The sequence below is a fragment of the Saccopteryx leptura genome, chromosome X, assembly GCF_036850995.1.
Source record: "Saccopteryx leptura isolate mSacLep1 chromosome X, mSacLep1_pri_phased_curated, whole genome shotgun sequence".
NCBI lineage: Eukaryota > Metazoa > Chordata > Mammalia > Chiroptera > Emballonuridae > Saccopteryx > Saccopteryx leptura.
The window spans coordinates 111,170,447-111,198,076 of NC_089516.1; the positions used below are offsets into that span (position 1 = coordinate 111,170,447).

At 44.2% G+C, this 27,630-nt stretch overlaps 1 protein-coding gene across 1 annotated transcript; it reads left to right on the plus strand.

Annotated features, from left to right (window-relative positions):
- The first annotated feature begins 17,092 nt into the window (after nucleotides 1-17,092).
- On the plus strand, nucleotides 17,093-27,314 carry UBE2A (ubiquitin conjugating enzyme E2 A). Its single transcript, XM_066356134.1, has 6 exons — nucleotides 17,093-17,330; nucleotides 17,447-17,527; nucleotides 17,924-17,949; nucleotides 25,294-25,383; nucleotides 26,363-26,451; nucleotides 26,743-27,314. The coding sequence occupies exons 1-6, from the start codon at nucleotides 17,287-17,289 to the stop codon at nucleotides 26,869-26,871; spliced, it is 459 nt and encodes a 152-aa protein (XP_066212231.1). The 5' UTR covers nucleotides 17,093-17,286; the 3' UTR covers nucleotides 26,872-27,314.
- Nucleotides 27,315-27,630: the final 316 nt, after the last annotated feature.

Here is a 27,630-nt window from a genome sequence, read left to right on the forward strand (position 1 = left end):
AGTAGTAGTCATGTGGACTTCCGGGCTGTCTCATTAGGCTGAGATGCTGGGGGCCGTCCAGAGCCAGCAAGAACCTCTTTTGCCCTGCCTGTTAGCTGAGACTGCTTTACCTGGGACACTCTTGATATTTTTTAAACTTTGTATCCATGTTTTTATACATGTATGCATATGTATATGCACATATATGAATATATAAAACCAGATAAAACAAAGGACTATATTTACACAACATGTATAATACAGATTTTTGGTGTGCCTATACGATTTTAATGACTGTATTTAGGATGAGTACCTAATGAATTGGAGACATCATTTTAGGGCTGAGATATAATTAACATAACATAAAATTAATGCTTTTAGGATGTATAATTCAGTGGTTTTTTATTTTTTTTATTTTTATTTTTATTTTTTTTCTGAAGCTGGAAACAGGGAGAGACAGTCAGACAGACTCCCGCATGCGCCCGACCGGGATCCACCCGGCACGCCCACCATGGGGCGACACTCTGCCCACCAGGGGGCGATGCTCTGCCCATCCTGGGCGTCGCCATGTTGCGACCAGAGCCACTCTAGCGCCTGAGGCAGAGGCCACAGAGCCATCTCCAGTGCCCGGCCATCTTTGCTCCAATGGAGCCTTGGCTGCGGGAGGGGAAGAGAGAGACAGAGAGGAAAGTGCAGCGGAGGGGTGGAGAAGCAAATGGGCGCTTCTCCTATGTACCCTGGCCGGGAATCGAACCCGGGTCCTCCGCACGCTAGGCAGACGCTCTACTGCTGAGCCAACCGGCCAGGGCCTAATTCAGTGGTTTTTTAGTATATTCACAAAGTTGTACAGCCATCACCACTATCTAATTTCAGAACATTTTCATCATCTCAAAAAGAAATCCCATATGGTTAGCAGTCACTCCTCACCTGTTTCCCAGCCACCTGGCAACCCTTAATTCACTTTCTGTCTTTATGGATTTCCCTCTTCAGGACATTTTATGTGAATAAAATAATACAATTGTGGTTGCTGGTGTCTAGCTTCTTTTACTTAACATAAAGTATTCAAGGTCCATCGATGTTGTAGTGTGAATCTGTAAAAAGTAGTAATGAATCAGTAAAAAAAAAAAAAAACACTTCATTTCTTTTCATAGTTGAAAAATATTTTTTAAAATTTTATTTAGAAACAAATTTAACAGTGTGACATTGACCGATAAGAGTACATAGGTTTCAGGAAAATATTTCTATAGCATTTGAACTGTTGATTACATTGTGTACTCATCACCCAAAGTTAAATCATTTTCTGTCATCTTACATTTGTCCCTCTTTACTCCCTTCACCCCTCCCCCACACCTCCCTCCCCCTGGCAACCACTTCACTTTTATCGATGTCCATGAGTCTCAGCTTTATATCCCACCTATGTGTAAAATCATACAGTTCTTGACTTTTTCTGATTTACTTATTTCACTCAGTATAATGTTCTCAAGGTCCATCTATGTTGTCGTAAATGTCAGTATGTCATTGATTCGTATGGCTGAGTAGTATTCCATTGTATACATGTACCACTTCTTCTATATCCAATCCTCTATCAAGGGACACTTTGGTTGTCTCCATGTCTTGGCCACTGTGAATAATGCTGGAGTGAATATGGGGGTGCATGTGTCTTTACAAACCAATGTTTTTGCGTTTTGGGGCATAGATACCCAGTAGAGAGATTCCTGGGTAATATGGTAGTTCTATTCTTAATTTTTTTTTTTTTTTTGAGGAAACAAAATACTTTCTTCCATAATGACTGTACCAGTTTACATTCCCACCTGCAGTGAATGAGGGTTCATTTTTCTCCACAGCCTCTCCAACACTTGTTATTACCTGTCTTGTTGATAATGGTTAATCTAACAGGTGCAAGGTGGTATCTCATTGTAGTTTGGCTTTACATTTCTCTATTAGCTAGTAAAGATTAGTATCTTTTCATATATCTGTTGGCCATTTGTCCAGAGAAGTGTCCGTTCAGGTCCTCTCCTCATTTTTTAATTGGATTGTTTGTTTGTTTGTTGCTGAGCTTTGTCAGTTGTTTATATATTTTGGATATTAACCCCTTATCGGAGCTGTTGTTTGCAAATATTATCTCCCATTTGGTTGGCTGCTTATTTGTTTTGTTGTCAGTTTCTTTTGCTGTGCAGAAGCTTTTTAGTTTGATATAGTCCATTCATTTACTTTTGCCTTTACTTCTCTTGCCTTTGGGATCAAATTCATAAATTGTTCTCTATGGCTAAGGCCCATGAGTTTAGTACCTATATTTTCTTCTATGTAATTTATTGTTTCAGATCTTGTATTTACGTCTTTGATCCATTTTGAATTAATTTTTGTGTAGAGGGACAAACTGTAGTCAAGTTTCATTCTTTTGCATGTGGCTTTCCAATTTTCCCAGCACCTTTTATTGAAGAGGCTTTCTTTTCTCCATTGTGTGTTTTTGGCGCCTTTGTCAAAAATTACTTCTCCATATATATGTGGGTTTATATCTGGGCTCTTGATTCTGTTCCATTGGTCTGTATGTCTACTTTTCTGTCAATACCATGTTGGTTTGATTATTGTGACTCTATAGTATAATTTGAAGTCAGGTAGTGTGATACCTCTGGTTCATTCTTTTTGTTTCTCAGGATTGCTTTGGCTATTTGGGTTTTTTTTTTTTTTATTGTTACATACAAAGCTGGTGGGGTTTTTTTTGTTCTATTTCTTTAAAAATGACATTGGAATTTTGATGTGGATTGCATTAAATTTGTATATTCCTTTGGGTAATATGGCCAATTTAACTATGTTGATTCTTCCAATCTATGAACAGGGAATATTTTTTCCATTTTACTGTATCTTTTACAATTTCTTTCAATAATATTTTGTAGTTTTAAATATATAGGTCCTTCATATCCTTTGCTAAGCTTATTTGTAGGTTCTTGATATTTTTATTGTTGCAATTGTAAAAAGAATTGGGTTTTTTTAGTTCATTTTCCAAAGTTTCATCGTTGGCATATAGAAAAGCAGTGGACTTTTATATATTGATTTTGTATCCTGCGACTTTACTGTATTGATTTATTGTTTCAAATAGGTTTTTGGGGTGGAGTCTTTGGGGTTTTCTATATACAGGGTAATGTCATCTGCAAAAAGGGATACCTATACTTCTTTTCTGATATGGATGCCTTTTATTTCTCTCACTTGATTGTGCTGGTTAAAATTTCCAGCACTGTGTTGAATAAGAGTGGAGAGTGTGGACAGCCTTGTCTTGCTCCTGATTTTAGAGGAAAAGCCTTCAGTTTTCCACCATTTATTATGATATTAGCTGATGGTTTGTCATTTATGGCCTTTATTGTCTTGAGGTAGTTCCTTCTATACCCATTTTATTGAATGTGTTAAACATGAAGAAATGTTGTATCTTATCGAATGCCCTTTCTGCATCTATTGATAGGACCATATGGTTTCTGCTCTTTGTTATGCTGATGGGGTGTGTTACATTGTTTGATTTCCATATGTGGAACCCTCCTTGTGCTGTAAATCCCACTTGATCGTGCTGTATTATGAAAAATATTTTGTGGTACGGATACCACATTTTGTTTATTCATCAATTGATAATCCTTTGAGTTGTTTCTACTGTTTGGATATAACGATTAATGCTACTTATGAACACTGTTGTACAAGTTTTTGTGAGGACATATATTTTTAGTTCTCTCTGGTGTATAATCAGCAGTGGAATTGCTGGGTCATATAGTAACATTGGAGGAACTGCCAAGTGTGTTTTTCAAAGTGGCTTTACCATTTCCATCAGAAATCTGTGTGTGTGTAGGAGGTTCTGATTTCTTTACATCCTCACCAATAATTATTTTTGTCTGTCTTTTTAAACATAGCCATCCTGGTAGGTGTGAAGTAGTATCTCATTGCAATTGTGTGTGTATGTGTGTGTGTGCGTCTCTGTGTGTGTGTGTGTGATAGAGACAGAGAGAGGGACAGATAGGGACAGACAGACACGAAGGGAGAGAGATGAGAAGCATCAATTCTATGTTGCAGCACCTTAGTTGTTCATTGATTGCTTTCTCATATGTGCCTTGACCGGGGGTTACAGTAGACTGAGTGACCCCTTGCTCGAGCCAGCAACCTTGGGTCCAAGCTTGTGAGCCTTGCTCACACCAGATGAGCCCATGCTCAAGCCGGTGACCTCGGGGTTTCAAACCTGTGTCCTCTTTGTCCCAGTTTGACACTCTATTCATTGTGACACCACCTGGTCAGGCCCTCATTGCAATTTTGATTTCCCTTTCCTCGATGGCTAATGATGTACCTTTTTACATACACTGTACGTACCTTTTACACACATTGGTCATTTATGTATCTTTCTTGGAGAAATGTCTATTCAAATCCTTCAATCACTTTTAATTGGGTTAGTTGTCATTTTATTGTTGAATTGTATAAGTTATTATATATTCTGGATATTAGACCCTGACAGTACAAATGATTTGCAAATAGAGACATCTTAATGATCCTGTTTGCCACAGATACAAGGGAACATTTTCTGCCCTTTCTTTTCCCAACCCACAAACTCTTCCAGAATGTTTTTTATGGAGGACAGGATCCTGGATCCATTCACAATAAGGACATTGAGACAGTTTACATTTAACAATCCAAATGATGACACCAAAATAGTGTATTAAAATTTTTTAATTGATTGATTTTAGAGAGAGAATGGGAAAGAAAAAGAGAGAGAAAAAGGAATATCAATCTGTTCCTGTATGTGCCCCAACCAGATATTGAACCAGCAACCTCTGTGCTTAAGGGTGATGCTTTAACCAACTGAGTTATCCGGTCAGGGCTAAAATAGTAGATTTTTAATGGAGCACTTACTGAAGATAGCAGGAGTTTATAACTAGAAAATTGACAGGTTGGCTGGAAGTAGTGTACAAGATATACCAGATACACTGGTGTGAATTTAAAGGGATATTCTAGTCCTCAAATGAACATGACTTAAATAAAGTATAAAAAAATTAACAACGCAAGTCTTAAAGAATCACAGTGCTGGCTCCTAGGTCTTAATCCAATGTCATCCTATGATTCTATGCTATTCCGTGTTTACTGATCTTCTATTATGTGTCAGGCACTAGATACTGGTTGTATAGTGGTCAGTTATAGTCTCACTCCCTTGTGTGGCTTAGTCTACTGCAGTGGTGGGTAAACCTTTTCTGTAAAAGGTTAGAGAGTAAATATTTTAGGCTTTGAGGGCCAAGAGGTAAAACGAAGAACATTAGGTAGGTACTTATATAACACGAGAGAAAAGAAAAACTTCCACAAACATTTTATTAATGAAATTTAAGATATAATAAGCAGGTATTTTTTTTTGTAATATAGGTCAACTAATGGGCAGAATGACATTTTTTTTGATGGAGGGGAATAACATTTCACTTAATTAGGGTTCAAAATGAGTGTTTCCTATCATCAAAACAGCTGCAATCTTAATAAAGCTTTAAAGGTTTTTAAATTGTTCCATATATGATTGAGTTGGCATTTTTAAGAACCTCATTTTTACTTTGTAACAAAAGTTTTACAAATTTTTTTTTTTTCAAAAGAGTCAACAGGCCCTGGCCGGTTGGCTCAGCGGTAGAGCGTCGGCCTGGCGTACGGGGGACCCGGGTTCGATTCCCGGCCAGGGCACACAGGAGAAGCGCCCATTTGCTTCTCCACCCCCTCCCCCTCCTTCCTCTCTGTCTCTCTCTTCCCCTTCCGCAGCCAAGGCTCCATTGGAGCAAAGATGGCCCAGGCGCTGGGGATGGCTCCTTGGCCTCTGCCCCAGGCGCTAGAGTGGCTCTGGTTGAGGTAGAGCGACGCCCTGGAGGGGCAGAGCGTCGCCCCCTGGTGGGCAGAGCCTCGCCCCTGGTGGGCGTGCCAGGTGGATCCCGGTCGGGCGCATGCGAGAGTCTGTCTGACTGTCTCCCCGTTTCCAGCTTCAGAAATATACAAAAAAAAAAAAAGTCAACAAACTACATGCACCTGTTAATAAAGGTCTTAAGTGATTTTTTAAAACCAGTTGCAAATATTGATCTGTTCATGTTTATCTATAAGGAATGTTTATGTATTTTATCTTTGAGGAAAAAAAAATTAACACTGATAAGTACTGCCAAATACTGATATCCATCCCCAAGTAACTGATTTTAATTGAGCGTATTCATCTGTTAAAAGGCATTTAGAGAAGTCAATTATATTCTTCTCTTAATATTGGCCTTTTAGCACGTCATTACATTGCAGAGTAATCGCTTCCAGTTGAAATTTAGGTGGAAGGTCCTCAAATAAACAAATTTTTTTTTTTTTTCTGAAGTTGGAAACGGGGAGGCAGTCAGACAGACTCCCGCATGTGCCCGACCGGGATCCACCGGGCATGCCCACCAGGGGGCGATGCTCTGCCCACCAGGGGGCGATGCTCTGCCTCAATCAGAGCCATTCTAGTGCCTGAGGCAGAGGCCACAGAGCCATCCTCAGCACCCGGGGAAACTTTGCTCCAATGGAGCCTCGGCAGGAGGGAAAGAGAGAGACAGAGAGGAAGGAGAGGGGGAAGGGGGAAGAAGCAGATGGGCGCCTCTCCTGTGTGCCCTGGCCGGGAATTGAACCTGGGACTCCAGCACGCCAGGCCGACGCTCTACCACTGAGCCAACCGGCCAGGGCCACAAAATAATTTTGAAATACAGAAATTTCCTTTGCACTTTGCATAAAGGTCTGAAAAATGCCACTGAAAGTGTAATTTGAGCTCAGAAGATAGATCCACTGCAAATTTGTGTGGGAATGCAAATCTTTATTTTTTTTTAAACTTTTTACAGCACAGGAAATGATTAAAGTAACTTGACATTACTTTTGATTCAAACAATGTCAGTTGTCATTGAAATTAATTTACTGCAGTATAAGTGTCACATATAAGCAGTGATTTGCCTTGTAATTTTAGGTGAAATTAATTAAGTAACATTATCAAGTCTACAGTAAAAAGTAATTTTAAAAAACATTCAATGTTCAATAATAGTAGCTGAGGGTGAATCCTCTCATTCAGAAATATTTCAATCTGAGCCTTGAGCTTTAAAATAACTAAAAAGAGCCTGACCAGGCGGTGGCGCAGTGGATAGAGCATCGGACAGGAATGCGGAAGGACCCAGGTTCGAGACCCCGAGGTCACCAGCTTGAGTGCGTGCTCATCTGGTTGAGTGCGTGCTCATCTGGCTTAAGCAAAAAGCTCACCAGCTTGGACCCAAGGTCGCTGGCTCAAGCAAGGAGTCACTCGGTCTGCTGAAGGCCCGCGGTCAAGGCACATGTGAGAAAGCAATCAATGAACAACTAAGGTGTTGCCATGAAAAACTGATGATTGATGCTTCTCATCTCTCTCCGTTCCTGTCCGTCCCTAACTATCCCTCTCTTTGACTCTCTCTCTCTCTCTCTCTCTCTGTCCCTGTAAAAAAAAATTAAAATAACTAAAAAGAAAACAACAACAACAAACACTGCTAAGCCAATGAAATGCGGTCAATAGGGCAAGCCAGAATGGTCGGCTTCTACTTCTGACAAAAACTCATGAAGCTGACAATGGTTTAGTCCAGGAAAGTGAATGAAGTACATTGTTGACACTAATAGTTAATAACACAAGAGAAACTCAAATATTTTCCTGCTAAGTACCTGCTGTTTAATAATGAAATGAATAACCATAAGATTTAAACAACTTACATGTTCTCAAGCTTTGTACATTTGTCCAACTACACCCTTTTCTGCTCTGCACATGTTTGGAATGCACGTTAGCAGATTCTATACACTTTGGGTTGTATTGGACTAGGGTTTTCTTGACTTCTTTGGAAATACTCTCATTTGCGTTGTTCCACACAGACTATCCGTACAGGTCAATTCTTCCATCACTTTAAACTCAACGTTGACTCTGATTAAACTACTGAACAGTGTTGGTGACATCTGTGAATTCATCAAGAACCAGGAAAACTACTTAAAATCCTTTCCCCTATTTTTAAAATGACTATTGATGTTGCTTACAGTGTCCTTAACTGTTTGAGCCACTGCTCTTTCTGAAAGGCTGTTAGTTTTCAAAAAGTTTATTTTCATGGACACATTGCTTTGCCTTCTGCAATTCAACACGATTTCATGAACTCACCATCAGTAAACGGCTTTCCTTCCCTGGCTAACAAATGAGCCACTCAGAAACTGGCTTTGGCCGCAGCTGCATTTTTTTTTCTTTCTTTTCTTTCTTTTTTTTTTTTTTTTTTTTTTTTGGTGAAGAATTCTGCTATGATAAGATATTCCATTTTAAACTTTCTAAATTTTCTAACCATTGCTTTCCTGTGAGCTGGGAACATTGAGAGGAATGCTTAGTTTGGTAATGTCCATACTGTTGTATTCTCTTAGCAATGCTACAGTGTCACTGTGTAATAATGAACACAATGCTTTGCCAGCTAATTTGATGAACAAGTAATCTACACTTAAAAGCATGACACTTAAAATCCACTTTTATTTTCTTAATTATTTATTTATTTATTCATTTTTTTTAGAGAGGAGAGGGAGAGACAGAGAGAGAGGAGAGGGGAGGAGCTGGAAGCATCAACTCCCATATGTGCCTTGACCAGGCAAGCCCAGGGTTTTGAACCAGCGACCTCAGCATTTCCAGGTCGATGCTTTATCCACTGCGCCACCATAGGTCAGGCCACTTTTATTTTCTTGATTTGACATGCTAGGTAGGTATTTTTAGTTTTTAAAAAATGCCACAGTATCTCAGTGGATAGAGTGTCAGCCTGGTGTGCAGATGTCCCAGGTTCGATCCCTGGTCAGAGCACCCATGAGAAGTGACCATCTGCTTCTTTCCCCCCTTCCTCTCCCCCTTCTCTCCCTCTTCCTCTCTTACAGCCAGTGGCTCCATAGGTTTGAGTGTTGACCCCAGGCATTGAGAATAGCTCTGTTAATCTGAGTGTTGGCCCCAGGCACTGAGAATAGCTCGGTTAATCTGAGTGTTGGCAACAGGTGCTGAGGATAACTCAGTTAATTCAAGCATCGGCCCCAGGTGGGGGTTGTTAGGTGGGTCCCAATCAGGGCACATGTGGGAGTCTACCTCTCTGTCTTCCTTTCTCTCACTTAAAAAAAAATGCCACAATATGGTGATACACGTGACACTCAAAACATCATTGAATTATAATTGCATCACTGGAAATTGTAGTGAACCAACCAACAGTGCGAAGTGAAGAGAGTACCACATACAGTCTGTCACAGCATCTTAACCCTGCCATTGTAGCACAAAAGCAGCCACAAGCAATACATAAATGAAAGAGCATTGCTGTGTCCCAAGGAAACTTTATTTATGTACATTGAAATTTAAATATCATATAGCCTTTATGTGTCATGAAATATTATTAAGTATTATTCTTCTTTTGGTCCTTTTCCACCATTTAAAGATACAGCTTGCAGGCCATAGGAAAAAAGATGGCAGGTTTGATTTGGTGGATGTAGCTGTTTCGATTGAATTCCCATGTGCAACAATGTAGTCATGTTCCCTGTGGCTGCTATACAAACTATCTAGTGGCTTAAGAGACACAAATTTACTGTTACAGTCCTGGAGGTCAAAAAGTCCAAAATCAATCTCTCTGGTCTCATATCAAGATGTCAGCAGGGCTGGCTGCTCCTAGAGTCTCCAGGGGAGGATCCACTCTGCTTCCTCCAGCTTCTAGAGGCTTCCATGTTCCTTCGCTTCCTGGATTGTGGCTGTCTCACTCCAGTTTCTGGTTCCATTGTCACATGGCCTTCTCTCTGAATTAGGACTCCTCCTTCCCTTGTATAAGGACCCTCATGATTATACCAGGCCCACCAATTTAATCCTGGATAACCTCCCTTTCTCAAGTCTCTTAAATTTAACCACAGCTGCAAAGTTGCCTTGTCAATTTAAGATACGGTATGCAGAGATTGCAGAGATTAGGACGCGGAGGTCTTGAGGGGGGCTGGGGGAGCATTATGCAGCCTACTATATCATGCCTTCTTTTCTCTTGATTGAACAATTCAGCTGGTAGTAAAATCCTGTTCATGCCCGAATTTCCCCATTTCACTAAACTGCACTTTTTCTTTCTCCTCTCCCTCCTTCCATCCCCTCCCCCTTCTCTTCCTGTGTCCTAGGGGCTATAGCTGAACAGCATACTACTACTTTTATTGCCAAAAACCACAATGTGACCAATTGTTTCCAATGATTCTCTTGAGTTGTCTTCTGAGATTACTGGAGTCAAGAAAGACCTTTTGACTTTATTTTCTGTTGTTTCTTGGTTGCCCTGTGTACCGCATTTGACCAATAGAGTGAAAACTATAGAAAAATAAAATTCCTTGCCTTCACTGGCTAACAGAAATAAAAACTCACAGCCTCATAGGCAGGAAATGATAGTTTATCCGTTCTCTCCTTCCAATCCAAAATAGTTCAGGAAAATCACAATCTAGCTAGTCTGCATTTTGAAAGCTTCATGAGTGAAATTCTAGCCCCATACTCCTATATTTCACAGTCTGCCTTTTAGGAAACTTCTCAAATCCTTGCCAAAAAGAGAATTTGGAATTATTTTTCCTCTTCCCTGATGCTGTGTTGCTAAGACACTTTAGACTGAAAAGGACTTCTAGTTGTTTTTTGTTCTTGTTGTTGTTTTGACAGAGACAGAGAGTCAGAGAGAGGGACAGAGAGGGACAGACAGGAAGGGAGAGAGATGAGAAGCATCAATTCTTCGTTGCAGCACCTTAGTTGTTTATTGATTGCTTTCTCATATGTGCCTTGACCAGGGCCTTCAGCAGACCGAGTGACCCCTTGCTCAAGCCAGTAACCTTGGGCTCAAGCCAGCGACCGTGGGCTCAAGCCAGCGACCTTGGGCTCAAGCCAGCAACCTTGGGCTCAAGCCAGCGACCTTGGGCTCAAGCCAGCGACCATGGGGTCATGTTTATGATCCCATGCTCAAACCAGCGACCCCTTGCTCAAGCTGGTGAGGTCATGCTCAAGCTGGCAACCTTGGGGTTTTGAACCTGGGTCCTCTACATCCCAGTCTGATGTTCTAGCCACTGTGCCACTGCCTGGTCAGGCAGACTTCTAGTTTTTTTTACCCTTGCTCTTGGGGCAAGAGGGATGCTTGGCTTTGAAGAGGTTATTTCTTCAAGATATAGAGGTGAGAAGGGGTGGAAGGACGGCTTGGCCAACTCTGCTATAGTTAGTATGTGCTAGCCTGATAATCTTCTGTGCTGGAGAACACTCTCCTGTGCTGCTGATTGCTATGACAACGCGCTTCCGACGAGGGCTGTGGGGGTGCTGTGTTCCTGCAATGCAAGGCAGCGTGCTCTCCCTGTCCTGGTGCCATGGGTTCATGCTCCTGAGTATTCCCGGTTAGGTGATCCATGAAAGGAAGAGAAAAGAAATTTCAGAAAACAGACAAAGCCACAAAAAATCCAAATGCATCTCTAGCCTTTGATGACTTTCAGACGTTTGTATCCAGCGTCAGGAGCTTCCAGTCTCTTTCTTACTCTCTGGTACATTGTGTACCGCTTCTCAGTAGGATGTTCTCAGCACATCTTTCTTAGGCTCAAACACTTATGAAAGCTGCCTAGCAGGCCTAACATCCTCATCCTTGCATTCGAGGGCATTTAATAAACTTCTGTCACCTTCACTTTTCCAAGAGTAGGTCTCCTTATTAGTTGTTCATTGATTGCTGTCTCACATGTGCCTTGACCGTGGGCCTTCAGCAGACCGAGTAACCCCCTGCTGGAGCCAGTGACCCTGGGTCCAAGCTGATGAGCTCTTTGCTCAAGCCAGATGAGCCTGCGCTCAAGCTGGCGACCTCGGGGTCTCGAACCTGGGTCCTTCCGCATCCCAGTCCGACGCTCTATCCACTGCGCCACCACCTGGTCAGGCGTAGGTCTCCTTATTCTCTATCAGCCATGTTAATCTGCCCACTATCCCCAGGACATGGATTAGCTCCGCGTCCTTGTTACTATCGTAGAAACTGATTGAGTGCTTCTCTCCCAAGCCCTGCTTTCATGGCTTTTGAAACAAAGTTGAAATTGATCCATTCCAAGGAAGCTTGTTCTAACCTCACCAGACTGATGGGTGGCCTGCTGCGCAGCCCCTCATCATTTGTGGATGCACACGCTTCTGCTACATATCTTGCTGCTGCTCTGGTAGGCAGAATTCTAAAGTGCCACTCCTCTCTCAAGATTCCTGGCTATGCCCTGACCGGATAGCTCGGTGGGTTAGAGCATCACCCGAAGCACAGAGGTTGCTGGTTCAATTCCCAGGTCAGAGCACATACAGGAATGGATTGATGTTTGATGTTTCTCTCTCTCTCTCTCTCTCTCTCTCTCTCTCTCTCTCTCTCTCTCTCCCCCTCCCTCCTTCCTCTTCCTATGAAATCAATAAATAAAATTACTATAAAAAGATTCCTGGCTATTGAGGTACACACACTCTCTTTCAGTTATTCACTCAGGAACTAATCTAGGTTCTGCTGTGAGGAGAATTTTGCAGTTGTAATGAAGGCCACAAGTCAGATGATTTTCAGATAGGAGACTATCTGGGGTGAGCCTGACCTAATCAGATAAACCTTTAAAGTGAACTGGGCTCTTCGTGAAGAGATTCAGAATGTGAAAGTGATTGGATGGGAGAGAGATTTCTCTGTTGCTGACTTTGAAGATGGAATAGACCACATGGCAAGCAACGCGGGAGACCTCTACGAGCTGGGCAGGGTCCCTGGCTGGAAGCCAGTGAGGAAATGGGGGCCTTAGTCTTACAGCCACCAAGAACTGAACTGGGCCAACACCTTGTGCTGATTTATTAAGCAGCAATAGAAAAGGAACAGGTTTGCTTTTGTAGGTTTCATATGTGTGTATTAGTCCAAGTTTCTAGATGAGGGGAAAGGTTTTCAAAATTGATTTTTATACCCTCTTCCCACCACAGCCATAATGTAAGGATCTTAGGGAGACTTGCCCTAACTTAGAGTTTGGAGTTAATGGGACATATAAATCCTTGACATGAAAGTACCTGTTGTTAAGCAGCAGCTAGAATTACTACTACTGTCAAGTGTCTCCCACCTCCCATGTTAGAAACAAATTTCTGCACATCTGGTACATTGTGGACATCCTTTTTTTTTTTTTTACAGAGACAGAGTCAGAGAGAGGAATAGATAGGGACAGACAGAAACGGAGAGAGATGAGAAGCATCAATCATCAGTTTTTCATTGCAACACCTTAGTTGTTCATTGATTGATTTCTCATATGTGCCTTGACGGGGTGTGTGTGTGTGTGTGTGTGTGTGTGGCTACAGCAGAGCTAATAACCCCTTGCTCAAGCCAGTGACCTTGGGTCCAAGCTGGTGAGCTTCACTCAAACCAGATGAGCCCGCACTCAAGCTGGCGACCTCAGGGGTCTTGAACCTGGGTCCTCCGCATCCCAGTCCGATGCTCTATCCACTGTGCCACCGCCTGGTCAGGCGCATTGTGGACATCTTCGTGTATATGTCTCACCATCCCACGAACTCAGTAAGTCTTCTCCCAAAACTTCCCCTCCCCCTTTATTTCCTAATTCTGTTAATGGCACCTTCAAACCTCCAGCTGTCTTTGGACCTAGAACTCCAGCCATGTTGACTCTTCCTTCTGTCTTGCCCCCATAGTCATTCTGTTGCTAAGTCTCTTTCCATTTCCATTTTTATTGTCACTGCCTGGTTTGGTATTTCTGGTCTAGAACAATGGTCCCAAACCTTTTTTGGGCCACGGACTGGTTTGTCAGAAAATATTTTCATGGACCGGCCTTTAGGGTGGGACATATAAATGTATCATGTGACCGAGACAAGCATCAAGAGTGAGTCTTAGATGGATGTAACAGAGGGAATCTGGTCATTTTTTAAAAATAAAACATTGTTCAGACTTAAATATAAATAAAACGGAAATAATGTAAGTTATTTATTCTTTCTTTGTGGACCGGTACCAAATGGCCCACGGTCCAGTACTGGTCCGTGGCCTGGGAGTTGGGGACCACTGGTCTAGAATACTCCAAGAATCCCTGGCTGCTTTCCTGGGATCAATGTCTGATTAACACAGCTCTAATCATGCCTCTTTCCTGCTCATCCATCTTCCAAGAAATCCATTGGCTTGGCATTCAAAGCTGTCCAGGACTTAAACTTACTTTTCTCATATTTTTGAAAATTATTTATTTATTTGAGAGAGGGGATAGTGAGACAGATTCCTGCATGTGCCCCGACCTAGCATTCACTTGGCATCCAGCAGCAACCCCCATCTGGGACCGATGCTCAAATCTACCAAGCTATTTTTAGCACTTGAGGCTGATGTGCTGAGATCATTCGATCAACGCTTGTGGCCGAGATTCAAAGCAATCGAGTTACTGGCTGCAGGAGGGGAAGAGGGAGAGAAGGGGGAGTGGGAGGAGGAGAGAAGCAGATGGTTGCTTCTCATGTGTGTCCTGACTGGGAATTGAACCCAGGACAGCCATATGCCAGGCTAATGCTCTATCCACTGAGCCAACCAACCAGGGATATTTACTTCTTTAGAGGGAGTCAGGGAGAGAGGAACAGAGAAAGAGGAACACCGATCTGCTCCTGTATGTGCCCTGACCGGAAATCAAACTGGCAACCTGTATGCTATGGGTGGACACTCTAACCAACTGAACCATTTGGTCAGGGGCATCCAAAATTCTTATAAGCATTTTTTTTATTGAGGAGAGAGAGAGAGAGAGAGAGAGAGAGAGAGAAGGATCAATTTGTTCTACTTATTTATGCATTCATTGGTTGCTTCTTGTATGTGTCCTGACCGGGGATCAAACTAGCAGCTTTGGCATATTGAGACAATGCTCTAATCAACTGAGCTACCCAGCCAGGGCCAAAAATTCTGAAATGAGTATTTTGCCTAACTTCTAAGTTACTTGGGGTTTACCATTGAAAGTTATTCTTTAAAACTGTCATTGCTTTTGCAGGTCTGCATCTTAACTGTGACTCTTCCTTGAAATCTGCAACTTTTCGTGCCCATCTTCCCATTACTTGTACTTCAGACCCACTGCCTTTGCCATTCTCTGCAGTTGGACATTCGTTGGTTCGTTTATCTGCAAAGGAGAAATGTGGTTCCAGAGCCAAATTGTGAGTACACAGAGCTAAAATCTCATTCTTGCCTTAAACTCTCTTTTCCTCCCCCAGGACACACAGCAGCATTTCATTCTGCTTTGGGGTGATCATCAGCCTCAAAGTTGGCACCCAAATCCCTCACAGTCATCCCACAGAAAAGGAACCAACAGCCCCTCTCGTAATGGAGGCCCGTTTATTCTTTGGATCTTCAATGATTTAACCTCCCCAGTCCCCTGTGTCTGCAGGGGATATGCATGCACCCGCAGGTCCCGCTTTCTGAGAACCGTTGGGTTTGCCTCTGCCCTCTCCCTCCTCCTGTAGTTTGGGATTTCCATCCTTCTTCTCCCAGCCACAGGGTGCCCTTTAAGTTATCTGGTCTAAAAAAAAATAATAAAAGAAAAAAAATGGACTGAAAGAGATAAGAAAAAAGGGGAGGGGAGGGGAGGGGAGGGGAGGAGAGGAGAGGAGAGGAAAGGAAAGAGGGGAGGGGAGGAGAGGAAGGGAGAGGAGAGGAGAGGAAAGGAAAGGAGGGAGGGGAGGAGAGGAAGGGAGAGGAGAGGAGAGGAAAGGAAAGGAGGGGAGGGGAAGGGAGGGGAGGGGAGGGGAGGAAGGGAGAGGAGAGGAAAGGAGGGGAGGAGAGGCAAGGGGAGGAGAGGAAAGGAGGGGAGGGGAGGGGAGGAGAGGAAGGGAGAGGAGAGGAGAGGACAGGAGGGCAGGGGAGGGGAGGAGAGGGAGGGGAGGAGAGGGAGGGAGGGAGAGGAGAGGAGAGGAAAGGAGGGGAGGGGAGGGGAGGGAGGGAGAGGAGAGGAGAGGAGAGGAGAGGAGAGGAAAGGAGGGCAGGGGAGGGGAGGAGAGGGAGGGAGAGGAGAGGAGAGGAGAGGAGGGGTGGGGAGAAGAGGGAGGGAGAGGAGAGGAGAGGAAAGGAGGGTAGGGGAGGGGAGGAGAGGAGAGGAGGTGAAGGGAGGGGAGGGGAGAGGAGAAGAGGGAGGGAGAGGAGAGGAGAGGAGGGCAAGGGAGGGGAGGAGAGGGAGGGAGAGGAGAGGAGAGGAGGGCAGGGGAGGGGAGGAGAGGGAGGGAGAGGAGAGGAGTGAAGGGCAGGGGAGGGGAGGAGAGGGAGGGAGAGGAGGGAGAGGAGAGGAGAGGAAAGGAGGGCAGGGGAGGGGAGGAGAGGGAGGGAGAGGAGGGAGAGGAGAGGAGAGGAAAGGAGGGCAGGGGAGGGGAGGAGAGGGAGGGAGAGGAGGGAGAGGAGAGGAAAGGAAAGGAGGGCAGGGGAGGTGAGGAGAGGAGAGGAGGTGAAGGGAGGGGAGGGGAGAGGAGAGGAGGGGAGGGGAGGGGAGAGGAAGGGAGAGGAGAGGAAAGGAAAGGAGGGCAGGGGAGGGGAGGAGAGGAGAGGAGGTGAAGGGAGGGGAGGGGAGAGGAGAGGAGAGGAAAGGAGGGCAGGGGAGGGGAGGAGAGGGAGGGAGAGGAGGGAGAGGAGAGGAAAGGAAAGGAGGGCAGGGGAGGGGAGGAGAGGAGAGGAGGGGAAGGGAGGGGAGAGGAGAGGAGGGGAGGGGAGGGGAGGGGAGGGGAGGGGAGGGGAGGGGAGGGGAGAGGAGAGGAGAGGAGAGGAGAGGAGAGGAGAGGAGAGGAGAGGAGAGGAGAGGAGAGGAGAGGAGAGGAGAGGAATCCAAAAAAGCTCCCCAGAGTTCGTACTAGTCTTAGCAGGTGGGGATCAAGGAGAGGGGGAAGGGAGGGTAGGGTAGAGGAGAGAGAGGAATCAAAAAAAGCTCCCCAGGGTTCGTACTAGACTTAGCAGGTGGGGATCGAGCCGATCCCGCCACCCAATCCTGAGGAATTGTAGGCTTTCGTTCCCCCAGGAGCTCGCCGCTCAGACCCCGCCGCTCAGCCAGGGTTTAATGACCTCAGCAACTTTCCTCCCCCCGCCCGCCCGCGTTGGTACGGCCTGTCCGGCGTCAGGCGTTCCATCCCCCCCTCGTTCCCTCCAGGTTGGTTCAGCCCCTGTCTACTCTGGGGTGGTGCTCAGCCGGCGCCAGACCGACCCTCGACTTGAGAGGGGCAGTGCTGTGCCTCTGGGCGCCTCCTCCCCAGGTTCTTCGGAGTCTTCCGCCTCCTCGGCCCCCTCTCCATCCGCCGGGACCGGAGAGCTCGGTGTATGCCCCAGCCCTGACCCCACTCGCGATATGTCTACCCCGGCTCGGCGGCGCCTCATGCGGGACTTCAAGAGGTAGCCATCGGGGACCGCGGCGGCCGGGGCGGCCGGCGGGACGCAGGGCGGGTCCGGGGCGGGCGGGGGGCGGGCGGGGCGGCTGCGGGACCGGGCCCCGCTCTGTTTCTCTGAAGGTTGCAGGAGGACCCCCCAGCCGGCGTCAGCGGGGCTCCGTCCGAGAACAACATAATGGTGTGGAACGCGGTCATTTTCGGGTGAGTGTGTGTCCCGGGCGTTGGCGAGCCGTGGGGGCTGCGAGGCGGCCCCTGGCGGCGGCGGGGCGGCAGAGGGGCAGCGCCGGGGGCTGCCGGGCCTAGCGCCTCCCCGGAGCCTGTGCCTCGATTAGCTCGGCTCCCGCTGTCAGGGGAGCCGTGCGGGGTTCTCTCAGGGGGGCGGGGCGGGCGCGGCGGCCGGCCTGCGCTGGGCTCCGGAGCCTGGCACATCCCTCCGTGGGGGCCCGGGGCCGGGGCCGGGGCCGGGGCCGGGGGCCGGGCCGGTGCTTTCCCTGAGGTGGAGTGGGCAGAGCTGGGCAGAGCAGGGCACAGCCGTGTCCTAAAATGGGAGCCAGGAACCCCTGAGGCAGGAACTGACTCTTTTTGTCTGTGTTGCAGGCCTGAAGGGACCCCGTTTGAAGATGGTAAGAGTTTCTTTACACCCCTTTCAGGAGCCTGAGCGCCTGGGGGAAGGGTCCCCGGTCGCCCCGGAAGTGCCTCCTCCTAGGATTAGGACCCCGTTGCTCCCTAGCCCCTGCCCCCCGGAGGCCCGACTGGGACCCGCTGTGTGGCATGTTGCTCTGGCTATTGTCTACTTGACTACAGTTGCACCTTTTTTCTGGCTTACTTTAAAAAGATTTGTGAGGAAGGCAATCACTTTTTGAAAGGAGCATCACAGCCCTGTTATTAAGGACTTTTGAGGTCTGGGCTTTGATCTGTAAAATTCAGCCCCCACCAAGATACGCAGTTAGTATCAAGCCAACCACTTGCTGATAGACATCTGCTTAGCACTCGACCACAAGGGCAGGAAGTAGGGACAGCACATTCTTAATATGTTCTTTGGACACCGAAGGGATGCGAGCATCCTTGCACACAGCTCTGTTTTCTACAATATGGCATTGAATGCCTGCCACTTTCACTGCTCGAAAATGGGTTTTTAATGGCCAGTTTGAGTATAATATCATTTCTTATTTTAAAATGAGTTTTTACAGATTTAGATTTGACCATAAGAAACACACATATTAATTGCTTTTGACTTTTTCTTTAAAAACTTTCTACTTTGAGGTAATTACAGATTTATGTGCAGTTATAATACATAATAGAGCAGGGACACGGTCTACCCTTCACCGACCTCCCCCAAGCCCTCCTTTGGTAACATCTGAAGGGCTATGTTACTGTATCACAACTAGGAAATTCACATGGACACAGTTTTATGTGCACCTAATTGTGCGTGTGGGTTTTGTTTGTTTTTTTTTTTTTTTTGAAAGTTTCATTCACTTAAAAGATGATTAAAAGTATTTGAACTACTGTTTGACATCTTTAATATTTGAGGTATTTTTTAAAAGGAAAGAATCTTTCTGTTATTCTTTTCTCAATGAGTTATCTTCTTTTAGTCGTGTAGTGTACACACACGCATGTAACTCACTTTGAAGGTGGGAACAAAAACATTTTTGAAAACTACTGAGCACATACTTATGTTGGCAACTTTGTTGCTTTTTGATGCTACCAGTCCACAAGATGTTGTGAGCTGGGACAGTATCAACAGATTCTATAATTTGTTTCAAATACTCAGATTTCCCTAGGACGCTGCAGACATTCACCCGAATACTTTTACCTTCCTGTCTACGTTCATTCCCTGGGTAAATATCACTGCTCCTCGGTGTTCCAATAAAAAGACATGACAGCAGGAGAAAGGGATCCTGAAGGCAATTCTTTGGTGCGGTAACTCATTTGAGCTGATCCATAGCCAGACTGAATTTTGCTCTGTGGGATTCGTGCTAGTTCTTCCTACCTAAGTTTTATGTGCAGATTAACTGTGTATTTGCTTTAGCAGGCTGTGTTTTCAATGACTTTTTTTTTTCTTCCTGATTTTACTTAGACTCCTTTATGTTGGGCACAGCTTTATTAATAGTACATCATTTTGCTGGGGGTTGGATACTTAAATATTTTAATGGTGCTACTCTTGTTTTAAGTGGTATGAATTGAAAAGGTACTTATAGAATCCATTACCTACCTGGACTTTCCCTCTTGACATTACTGACTCTATTTTTGATGATGTGTATCTCTATCCTGGCATTACTGAACGGAATTACGCAGGCTAAACAACAGTACTCTTGTCTGATTCATTCTCTTGAGTAGTCTGCTATCCAAGAATGCTTCCTCGGGCGTCTAGAACACTGGCTGTGGCTGCAAAAAGATTTTGACCATTTGTTAATACCCCTCATTTACGCTTAGCTAATATACTGGAAAAGATTGATTAGGGACAGGTGGCATAGTTGATTTTGCTACTTCTAATGTATTAGATAAAATAACAGCCCCCCAGACTTTTTTTTTTTTTTTTGCTGCTGCTTTCCTGAAAACCATTTATAGTGGAAGTTTCTGGAATAGCCAGACCCTAGTTAAAGAGATAAAATCTTAGAAGCAAACAACTCTGATTTAACTCCACAGACTTGGAGGAGAGGGAAATGTTTCCGAGAGCTTACACCACTAAACAAAGCCCTGCGGGGGCAATGCTTCCTCGAAAAAATTGTGGGTATTATGCTAATACAAAGGCTACGGAATAAATCATTCTCCACATCATCTAAAAATTGTTAACAGACACAGTGAGATACTAGTTTGCTTTGCATAATAATTAAGAATTTGGGTGTAAGATTTTTTTTTTAAACGAATCACTTAAAAACACCCTTAGTGGATTTTAAGTGATTCGTTTAAGGGTGTTATCTTAAAGATCAGAATTTTTAGTCATCAAAAAAAATGTTTCAAGGACATGTACTCTGCTTTCCTTTCAGGGGTCATAATCTGATGGAAAAATGGCAGAAAACGTCCGCAGAGGTGTTTTCTTTGGCCACCCCAGTATTTTAAAAAATCTGATTTTGTGAATGTTTTTAGCAGAACATCCATTCTTTAGTTTAACCATATCACTCCCTATTGCCAGACACCAGCCATTTAACACGTTTATGTCATTTTCCTGGTTCCTATGTATCGATAGATCGATCCTTTCCTCACAATGTTTTGGCCTGCTCAGGGACTGGAACAAAATCAGTCCAGATTGTGTACTATGGCGAGGCTTACATTTTCAGTTGCTTTAAAGCCTTCCAGCTATTCAGAGAATACACTAGTCTCAATTGCATATTAATGCTAGGATTTTAAATTTCTTTAACAATAGTTTCGGATCTCAGAAATGGAACTGAGGGTTATACTAGAGGCTCTGATTGTTCAGTGTGGCTGGGGATATGAAATATCCCCTTTTAAATAAGTATTTGGAGTATTTGCATAAGTCCTCATTTATGTGCAAGTAGACATAAGCACTCCGTTGCACTTCTCAGAATAGTCAGCCGCTTTAAAAGACTTGGCTCTTCGTTGGTAGCTAGGTAAGTGTCTTGTTGAACTTCTGGGCAAGTATTAGGCAGACAGTTCAAGTCAAGGGTATTGAGAGCCACCAACATAGGTACTCAGCTTGCATTTAATTTGTTTGATCCAGGTCACAGATAAAGTCCTATTTAATACTTGAATCCATTAATTGTATATTTCTTACTAATAATGAAGTTTAGATTTGGGGGCTTTACCTCCTTCACCTGGGTCTTGAAACTTCAGAACTATTAATATTTGTGGAGCACTTCCTTTGTGTCACTGTGCATACTTCCCTCATTGAAACTTCACAGCAGTGTTCTGTGGTGGGTACTATTATTAACCCCATTGTACAGATGAGGAGCTTGAGATCGAGTTGAGTGGCTTCCCCAAGACTTCACAGCTAGTAAGTAGCATGACAAGGGTTTGAGCCCAGGTCAGTGTGACTTCAAAGTGCCACTTATGCCTGCATTGTGTTGTTTTACTACCTTGAGATACTATATTTAATGGTGGTTTTAATTTAAAGTACCTGAGAACTCCGTGTGCTATGATACCCGCCCCGATTTAGAGCAATCAATGCCTTGATGATGCATCTCTTATCTATCATTTTATCAGATTTCAGCATTGAGCCAAATGTGTTTACACTTGAGAGACATAAGGAAGCTCCAAGTTTTGAACTCTCTAACACCGACTCCCACTTTTTTTTGCATATTATATCAGTAGTACTGAAAAGGAAAACTATGATTTCTTCCTCAAAAAGGGGAAGATTTATGGCCAGGTGGCGATAAAGGTGAAGTACGCTCTGATGTCCTAGAGCAGTGGTAGTCAACCTGGTCCCTACCGCCCACTAGGGGGCGTTCCAGCTTTCATGGTGGGCGGTAGCGGAGCAACCAAAGTATAAATAAAAGATAGATTTAACTATAGTAAGTTGTTTTATAAAGGTTTATTCTGCCAAGCTTAGTGAAAATCTGACATAAAGTACTTGGTAAGTAATTATTATCATATGCTTTAACTTGCTGTAACTCTGCTTTATAAATTTTATAAAGTTACTTCCCTACTTTATAAATCACCATTACTGTGGAACCAGTGGGCGTTTAGAAGATTTTACTACTAACAGATATAAAAGTGGGCCGTAGGTATAAAAAGGTTGACTACCTGTGCTCTATAGCATGTTTGTCCATTCCAAAATGTTTGTTTTTTTCTTGTCCAGAGTCTCTGCATGTTACACTTTAAATTAGTCTGAAACAGATACATGTTCATGCCAAGGGCAACTTTGTTATCCAGTTGTTCCCTTTGTGCTTGCTGGTAGAAAACAAACTTTTCAGTTAGTGGTAATAAACCTATTAATGGAAGCAAGAAGGAAATAAATTGCCTACTCTGAAGGAATCAGCAACAAATTATACTGTTATCTGAAGTGTGATCTGTTGTATTAGAGTAAGTGATTTATTAAGTGTACCAAAGTAACATAGTAGAACATGTGTCACCTTATACCAGATGGTAAATGATTCCATAAATTTACTTGAAGAGATTTCAGTCAGGAAAATAGTTGCCCAATTGTTTTGAATTTAAATCAAATTTAAAATAACATTTTAGAGAAAATAAATCTCCCCAAATCACATCATCCTACATTTTTTTTTTTTAATTTTGTACCTTAAGTGAAAAGTGAAGAGGCAGAGAGACAGACTCCCTCCCCCATGCGCCCAGACCGGGATATACACAGCAAGCCCACTAGGGGGCAATGCTCTGCCCATCTGGGCTGTTGCTCTGTTGCAGTTGGAGCCATTTTAGCGCCTGAGGCAAGGCCATGGTGCCGTCTTCAGCGCCCTGGCCAGTTGCGAGAGGGGAAGAGAGAGAGAGGAGAGGGGGGTAAAGCAGATGGTTGCTTTTCCTGTGTGTCTTTTTTTTTTTTTTTTTGCTTTTTTCCGAAGCTGGAAATGGGGAGGCAGTCAGACAGATGACAGACTCCCGCATGCGCCCGACCAGGATCCACCCGGTATGCCCACCAGGGGGTGATGCTCTGCCCCTCTGGGGCATTACTCTGTTGCAACCAGAGCCATTCTAGTGCCTGAGGCAGAGGCCACAGAGCCATCCTCAGTGCCGGGGCCAACTTTGCTCCAATGGAGCCTCGGCTGCAGGAGGGGAAGAGAGAGACAGAGAGGAAGGAGAGGGGGAGGGGTGGAGAAACAGATGGGCGCTTCTCCTGTGTGCCCTGGCCGGGAATCGAACCCAGGACTCCTGCACACCAGGCCGATGCTCTACCACTGAGCCAACTGGCCAGGGCACCCCTGTGTGTCTTGATAGGAAATCAAACCTGGGACATCCACACGCCAGGCCTATGCTCTACCATTGGGCCGACTGGCCAGGACCATCCTACATTTCTTTTTTTTTTTTTCACAGAGACAGAGATCAGAGGGAGGGACAGATAGGGACAGACAGACAAGAAGGGAGAGAGATGAGAAGCACCAATTTTTTGTTGCGGCACCTTAGTTCATTGATTGATTTCTCATATGTGCCTTGACCCAGGGGCGGTACAGCAGACCTTCTGATGCCTTGCTCAAGCTAGTGACCTTGGGCTCAAGCTGGTGACCTCAGGGTCTTAAACCTGGGTCCTCCGCATCCCAGTCCGACACTCTACCCACTGTGCCACCACCTGGTCAGGCAATCCTACAATTTTTTTTTATATATATATACAGAGAGAGTCAGAGGGATAGACAGGGACAGACAGACAGGAACAGAGAGATGAGAAGCATCAATCATCAGTTCTTTGTTGCTCATTGCAACACCTTAGTTTTTTGTTTGTTTGTTTTTTTGAGAGACAGAGTCAGAGAGAGGGATAGATAGGGACAGACAGACAGGAACGGAGAGAGATGAGAAGCATCAATCATCAGTTTTTCGTTGCGCATTGCGACAGCTTAGTTCATTGATTGCTTTCTCATATGTGCCTTGACCTCGGGCCTTCAGCAGACCAAGTAACCCCTTGCTTGAGTCAGCGACCTTGGGTCCAAGCTGGTGAGCCTTGCTCAAGCCAGATGAGCCTGCACTCAAGCTGGTGACCTCGGGGTCTCAAACCTGGGTCCTTCCACATCCCAGTCCAACGCTCTATCCACTGCACCACCGCACCACCGCCTGGTCAGGCGCAATCCTACAATTCTTGAATGAAATCTAGTTTTCCCCTCTAAGTCTACAATCTAGTATGCTTCAGGGCCTTCTGCTACCTTAGTTGACATATATTCCAGAAAAATAAATTCACTTCAATAGTAACCTAAACAAGCATTATTAGCTAAATCTTCTGGAGACATGAATGTAATCTAATGTGATTTTTAAATTATTTCTGCCATTAATTCCCTCCAGTAGTGTGAATAACTGAGTTGATTTTAGAGGGAAGTGCCTTGTGAGTCATACTTAAGGGTTATGAGAGGAACTGTGAAGTTTTCTCTGGCTTACATCCTATTATGTCTTCACTCTAGAGTTGCCATTACATTGAAAGGAACCAGTGAATACTTTTATACATATTACCTTCTATTTTAAAAATAATTTGATTATTGACTTTTTTTCTAGCATTGATTTTTGGACCTCTGTAATCCTATTCTTTCTAGTCCATTTTATTTTTTTATTTTTTATTTTTTTGTATTTTTCTGAAGCTGGAAATGGGGAGAGACAGTCAGACGGACTCCCGCATGTGCCCGACCGGGATCCACCCGGCACGCCCACCAGGGGGCGACGTTCTGCCCCTCCGGGGCGTCGCTCTGTTGCGACCAGAGCCACTCTAGCGCCTGGGGCAGAGGCCAAGGAGCCATCCCCAGTGCCCGGGCCATCTTTGCTCCAATGGAGCCTCGGCTGCGGGAGGGGAAGAGAGAGACAGAGAGGAAGGAGGGGGAGGGGTGGAGAAGCAAATGGGCACTTCTCCTGTGTGCCCTGGCCGGGAATCGAACCTGGGACTTCTGCACGCCAGGCTGATGCTTTACCACTGAGCCAACCGGCCAGAGCCTTTCTAGTCCATTTTAAAAACCTTCGGAGAGTTTAAGATGGCAGCTGATGCAAATAGACCCTGATGTCTTCCGGTTTTCTGAAGGAAGAAGGCCAAATTTAGGCTCTAGTTTCTTGTCATTTTAAGGATGTCTTCAAAATGTACAGTGGTTCAAGTTACACCACAGGTAGTAATTTTGAGTTTGAGGTGGCTGTATTTAAGTTTAGAGGAGAATAGTTACAAAACAAAACAAAAAGTCATCATCTTTGGGTGGTATATCATTGTCAATTTTTAGAGCAATTTCTGGAGATGTAGCTCTTAGTCTCCCTGTATCTTTGCATTATTTCATTTAAGAGTTGAAAAAAAGTCACATAGTATTAAAAGTATTAAAAACAAAGTGCTCCTGAACAAAGTGATAACTATGTTTTTTTAAACCTTTCTTTTCTAACTACAGGAACATTTAAGCTTATAATAGAATTCACTGAGGAATATCCAAATAAACCGCCTACGGTCAGATTTGTCTCTAAGATGTTTCATCCAAATGGCAAGTATCACTTTTAATACAGTATTTAAATTAACGTCCTGTTCATTCGGGAGGTATTCCACATTTCCTATGGATTTGTTTGTGGTACTCTAATATTTCGGCAATCTGAGGTTTCCTGAAAACTGGACTTGTTCCGGGACACTCTTGCTGTCTGGGGCTGTGGTCCGAAAACTAGAGCAGGAAAGCTACTTGGCCTTTCTTTGGAATCAGAGAGCATCCTGGTTTTGATGCTCTTTCTCATGTACTTATTAAACAGAAATAAAGATGCTCTGGAGATTTCCTTCTCATGTGAGGTCTGATTGAGGTAGTCTTGTGTTGTAATTTTTTCACTAGTGTTTAAGACAATAGTTTTCAACTTTGGATGCAGATCAGAATTACCACAGAACCTTTTAAAAATAAAGATGCTCTGGCACCACTCCAGGCGTACTGCATGTCAGACTCTGGAAGGCCAGGTATCCAGTGTGTACTCTGAAACACTGCAGGTGATTCTAACTTAGCATTTCCTTTCCTTCTTTTTTTTGTTTCCTAGTAGAAAGCCTAGAAGAGCTTGCCTTTTATTCAGGTTAATAAAGTATTTTCCAGGGTATCAGATATTACCTTCATACCAACACGAAACCTTGTGAACATAGAGCTATCTTTTGTTATTTCATATAGAAGATTCAGTTTACAAATTTGATGGAGTGAATTTCTCACAAGTCTGTGGGTGCCTACGGACCCTGTCAGAAAATGTTTAGGATTTCCTGGAGAATAGGGCAGTCTTCAGAAGGAGCCCAAACTATCTTCCCATTCTGTACTGATTCCACTTGACATTCTCCTGATTATTTCACTAGTAATGCTGATGACTTTTTAGGAAGGTTAACTACGAAGTAGCTTAGGATCCTAAACCTCAAGAGCAAAGGTTTCTTGACTTTATTTATCTTGATTCTGCTGTAAAAGCCTTAATGGTTTTATTATGTTTAACATACTTCTCTGCCCTTAGTCTATGCAGACGGTAGTATATGTCTGGACATACTTCAGAACCGTTGGAGTCCAACTTATGACGTGTCTTCTATTTTAACATCCATACAGGTGAATTTTCCTTCATGTGACAAACTATGGCCTTTTATATGTTTATATTAACAATTGAATTGTTTTTGAAAGCTGTAACTTAAGGTAAAATGTAGGTCATTAAGACCTAAGCCACCAGAAAATATATATATTTGCCTAGCTACTAGCAGATTAATGTAACTCGAGATTAGCGTGCTAAGAGAGCAAATTTAGATGAGATTTACAACAATTCAATTGAGTATCTTATGTTTTTTGTTTTGTTTCTTTCGTTTTTGCATGGAGGAACTGACCTTTTACAAATTGTCTTTCTAGTCTCTACTGGATGAGCCCAACCCCAACAGCCCAGCAAACAGCCAGGCCGCTCAGCTGTACCAGGAGAACAAGCGGGAATACGAGAAGCGTGTTTCGGCGATAGTAGAACAGAGCTGGCGTGACTGTTGACGCGGGGGCAGCGAAAGAGGCGGCTGGGCATAAGGAAACTATCTATTGATGTTTGTCATCTTCCTGTTCCTCAGTGTCATTACATTTACTTCATTAAAAGCAAACTAGTTATTGTGCTGTTTTCATCTTCCCTCGCCAAGCTTTTCCTACCCCTTCTAGCTTCTCCTTGAACATAGAAACACCCTCTATGAGATCAGATGTCCTGTCCCTGGGTTAAGTGCAACATTGCAAATGCTGAGTCCTTTTCTGTTGGACCTCATCGCCAGCTTTAGGGCAGCGTTTTGCTGCTGTACTTTACACTAAGCTTTTCCAATGAATTGTTATACAAGTGGTGCTTCTGCAGAGCTCGATGACCAGGATGTTATTTTTAACGAAATGATGGCTGCAGTGTTTCATCCTGGCTGAAACACTTGTGTTGGATTTAGAAGCAAATGTTTGGAATAGGGCCTATCAAAATCAGGGAAACAAATCCATTCAAACATGCATTTTAAAGAGATGAATGTTCAAAATGCAATGTTTCTAAGACCTAACCGGTATGAATTACATGATGGTTTTCATTGGTAGGAAGAATGTTAAAAGGACTCAGCCAAAGGAGTACAGCAGTTGTAGTCACTGACACACCCTCCCCTGGCAAGAAACTCACCGGGCACACCACGCCACTTTTCAGACCACAGTGGGCCTTGTCTGCGGGTCCCACAGCCACGGGGTCCAGCAGCCAGAAAAGTATTCGAGGGGAAAAGGTGATGTTGCTGACGCGCA